Below are 3,741 nucleotides of genomic sequence, written 5' to 3'. Positions count from 1 at the left end.
CTACTTAAAAGTACAATAAAGCATATTATTCAAGCATGTTTTTCTTTTGTATGAAAAATTAGAGGAAAAGAACTATGCTCAGTCCGAAAAACATGTTATTTGTAACAGAAAACTCGTATCTAAAAGGGTCTTTCACTATCTCAATAGATTTCACCTTGGTTTAGAATATTACTATAATAATTTATGATATACAACAATAAATCAATTACATAATATATACCAATCTACTTTTTAATGTGTTGATAGATCTGACAATGACCTTATTCTAAAGTAAAACGTAAAATAAATTACTAGAAATGAAGCTCGATTACTAAGTACAGGTGTAAATAGCTTGTTCTGGTAAAAGTTATTACTGAGAAGTAAAGAGAAATTGATGGGGGAAAACACTTTTAGATTATAAAATCCAAATGCCCTGAATGGAAGAGAACCCTAGATGAAAGAAATCTAATGAGAATAAACCTTCAAGCTTTTTGCACCAACTACATTCTATTCTAATTTTGACACCTCTGTTTGACATAGTATACCCAGGCTAAGACAACACAGTCTCCACTACTATTCTTATTGAACCTCAAACAAATTGGATCGATTTCAGGGGGTTAAATAGCCTCTATAAAACAACACAGCACTTTCTATATAATAAAAGATAAAGTTGGCAGTCATAACTAATTCACCACTGATCAGACACAAGGACATACAAGAACTACAATACACAACAATGTAGTTCAGGTAATATTTAAAGCTAAAATTTTCTGTGCCAAAATAGCAAGTCCGGAACAATTGAACAACACTAATTTCCCCCCAAAAGAAAAAACTAGATGAAAATTTCCCAGGTCCACTGGAATACGACTAGAGTCATGACCACTCTCACCAGAGCCTAGAGCCCACAGTTTATTCGGCATCATCATATGAACAAGAAATACAAATTCCTGTATTGATGTTAAGGAGCAGGGTTCTTTTACCGCACAGGCTGTTGGTTATAATGGTTCTTTTCTTTTTTCTTTGCAGCAGCAAGCCTTGCACTCCTTGCAGCAGCCTCCTGAGCAGCAGCTCGGGCAGCACCATCCATTTCTTTACTAGATTTCTTCTTCTTTGCAGAAGCAACTTTCTTAAGACGCTCTTTCACATCAACGGTTGATGTATCCTCCTCCACATTATCAGCGCCCGTCGCCAAATCAGGCCCATTGTTTGTGTCTGAACTGTTGGGTTGATCTTGAGATTCTTTCACTTCCTTGGAAGATTTATCCTTCTTCTTCTTCTTCTTGGAAGTTTTGGACTCTACATTGATATTTTCCTTCTTTTCTCCATCTCCATCAGTCTCAACACCTTTCTTATCCTGAGGACCACCTGCCAATGCGATTTAAGAAAATCTTAGTTGAGCAAGATTCGTAAAAAATAAGCAGCCTTCAGTACTTACATCGTAACACACACATAAAATTTACTTTTCTCAGATAAAAATACATATATATTAAAGAGGTTTGAATAAAAAGTTGTCTTTTGTAGTTAGATAGAAAAACCTGTGAATGCAAATTGCTTAAACAAAAAACGCAAACTATAATCTTGAAAACCATTTGGCATGCAGTATAAACGTTTACCTTGTGACTCATCTTGACCGTCATTACTTTGCTTTGGTGCTACTCCAAAATCAGCTAGAAGAGCTTCAAGCTCTGCAAGTTCCTTCTTCTTCCTTTCTTTTTTAGAGAGCTGTCTTTCTGCCTCCTTTGGTGGAGGCACAGAAGCTTCAGCATCCTTCTTAACTTCAGGTTCAGATTTCACCGATTCTTCTTGTTCATGATCATGCTCTTCCTCCACCTCATCATCCCCTTCATCCAAAATATCTTCCTCACTCTCACTGTCCTGTAATCAGAAATCTTATCAACTATAAAGCACCAAATCTGGAGCAGATCCATTCATGCATAAACAATACAATGCAAACATACACACACACACAGCACTACATACTTACATGCCAACATTGACCTCAAAAAGAAAAACCCTGCAATTACATTCCAAAGTTCAAAGAATCTCTATTTTTCCAACAAATGAAACAACTAATCCAGGAAAAACTAAATTGCACACAGAACCAAACCAAGTATTCTACCCAATGATAAGGCATAACTATAACAAAACCTTTATACACATAACACGTTCGGTTCCACATCCCAGATGTAATTTGTCACGTTTACTAAGAAGCTAGCAGTCATAGCTTCCACAACCTAAACATGATTTCTAACTCTTCAAATTCACATGGAATTTAACTAGCACAATAATACTAGTAATCACAACAAAATATTTCAAACTCTAATTTAACCATTGTAAATTCAGTAAGTGATCTACCCACATATCATCCACAAAACCTAAACACCAGTATATCCTGCAACAACAAAAGCAACCAATCGAATTCAAGAGAACCGTTACATGTGCTTCCATCCATCCACACAACACAGTGAAATAAATAATAAACAAAACAACAAATAAATAATCGGACCTCAAAATTCTCGTGTTTGTCATCCTTGCTGTGATGAGTTTCAGAAATGCCCCACCCCGATTGGGGCGGCGCTGTGGTGGCATAGTAATCGTCATCGTCGTCGACATCGGCCCAAGATTTGGCGTTCAAGGGCGCAGGGGCCCAAAACACCTGGGCCTCCGTTTTGGTGGACTGTCCCTGCGATTTGGTCGACGAGCCCTTTCCCTTGCTCTTCTCCTTATCCGACTTCTTCTTCTTCTTCAGAGTATCCAGCGCCGCAAACACGTTCGTGTTGTTCAACATCAACGACCCCTCATCCCTCCGGCTTCCACCTCCCACCATTGTTTCCTTCTCGGATCAAACACTCCTCAACAACGCAACACGCGATTTCCCTAACACCTGTAAGTTACCTCACCCGCTCCAAATTCAAACTCCGTTTACCGATTTAAATCAGAATAGTAACTTAATCAAAACAAAAAAATTTAAAAATAGCAACGGAAAAAACTAAGTTCTCTCTGGAATGTTAAAATCAGCGGAAAACGTTAGTTGTTGCTTAGGATATTAAAATGAAATTTAGCCAAATTTTGTTATTTAATCGATGAAAAGAGAGTGCCAGTTAGAGATCTGGCTCACGAAGACCGTGAGAATTGAAATCGGGAGATTAGGGTTTGGAGAGAAGAGAAAAGATGTATAGAGAAAGAGAAAGCGAGAAGATGAGTGAAACGCAGACAAGGGACGAAGAAAAATGCGAGTTCTTCTTCTTCTTCCGAGCTAGGGTTATAACAATAAGAGAAGATAACGAAATGAAGGGAACACGCCCCAGAAACGAGATTTTATAGGGTTTTTTATTTTCAATTTTGTTTTACTTTTGTATTTTTTAATATTACTTGTAACTTTTTTCACATAGAATTTTGACTTTTTAAATTTATTTTATTTAAACTTACGCAAATCAACAAGGTACTGATAAAATAATTTTTTTCTTGTAAGATATAAGTAGTAGTTAATTATTCCAATGTCAATAGGTTTTTTTTAACATGTACATTAAATAATAGTTATTATTACTTTTTTTTATTGTAAATAATTAACTTAATTTTAAAAAATTATGAAATTTAAATAAATAATAATTTAAAAGGAATAAAATAATTATTTTAATTTATTAAATAATTAAATATAAACTAAATAAAATTAATAAAATAAGTATTTTAATTTAAAATATTTTTTAAAGAATTAAATTGAATGAAAATTACTTACACGAAAAGGTACATTTTTTTAATTGT

At 35.0% G+C, this 3,741-nt stretch overlaps 1 protein-coding gene across 1 annotated transcript; it reads right to left on the bottom strand.

Moving 5' to 3' along the window:
• Nucleotides 1-434: 434 nt before the first annotated feature.
• LOC114163918 (histone chaperone RTT106) lies at nucleotides 435-3,280 on the bottom strand. The gene is made up of 3 exons (XM_028048305.1): nucleotides 2,486-3,280; nucleotides 1,593-1,854; nucleotides 435-1,344 (listed from the first exon to the last, which is right to left on the bottom strand). Exons 1-3 carry the CDS (start codon nucleotides 2,804-2,806, stop codon nucleotides 956-958), a joined length of 972 nt encoding a protein of 323 aa, XP_027904106.1. The 5' UTR covers nucleotides 2,807-3,280; the 3' UTR covers nucleotides 435-955.
• Nucleotides 3,281-3,741: the final 461 nt, after the last annotated feature.

The sequence above is a fragment of the Vigna unguiculata genome, chromosome 9, assembly GCF_004118075.2.
Source record: "Vigna unguiculata cultivar IT97K-499-35 chromosome 9, ASM411807v1, whole genome shotgun sequence".
In the NCBI taxonomy this organism is placed as follows: domain Eukaryota; kingdom Viridiplantae; phylum Streptophyta; class Magnoliopsida; order Fabales; family Fabaceae; genus Vigna; species Vigna unguiculata.
Note: the sequence above shows the minus strand (reverse complement) of the source record. Positions and strands in the feature narration are given on the sequence as shown.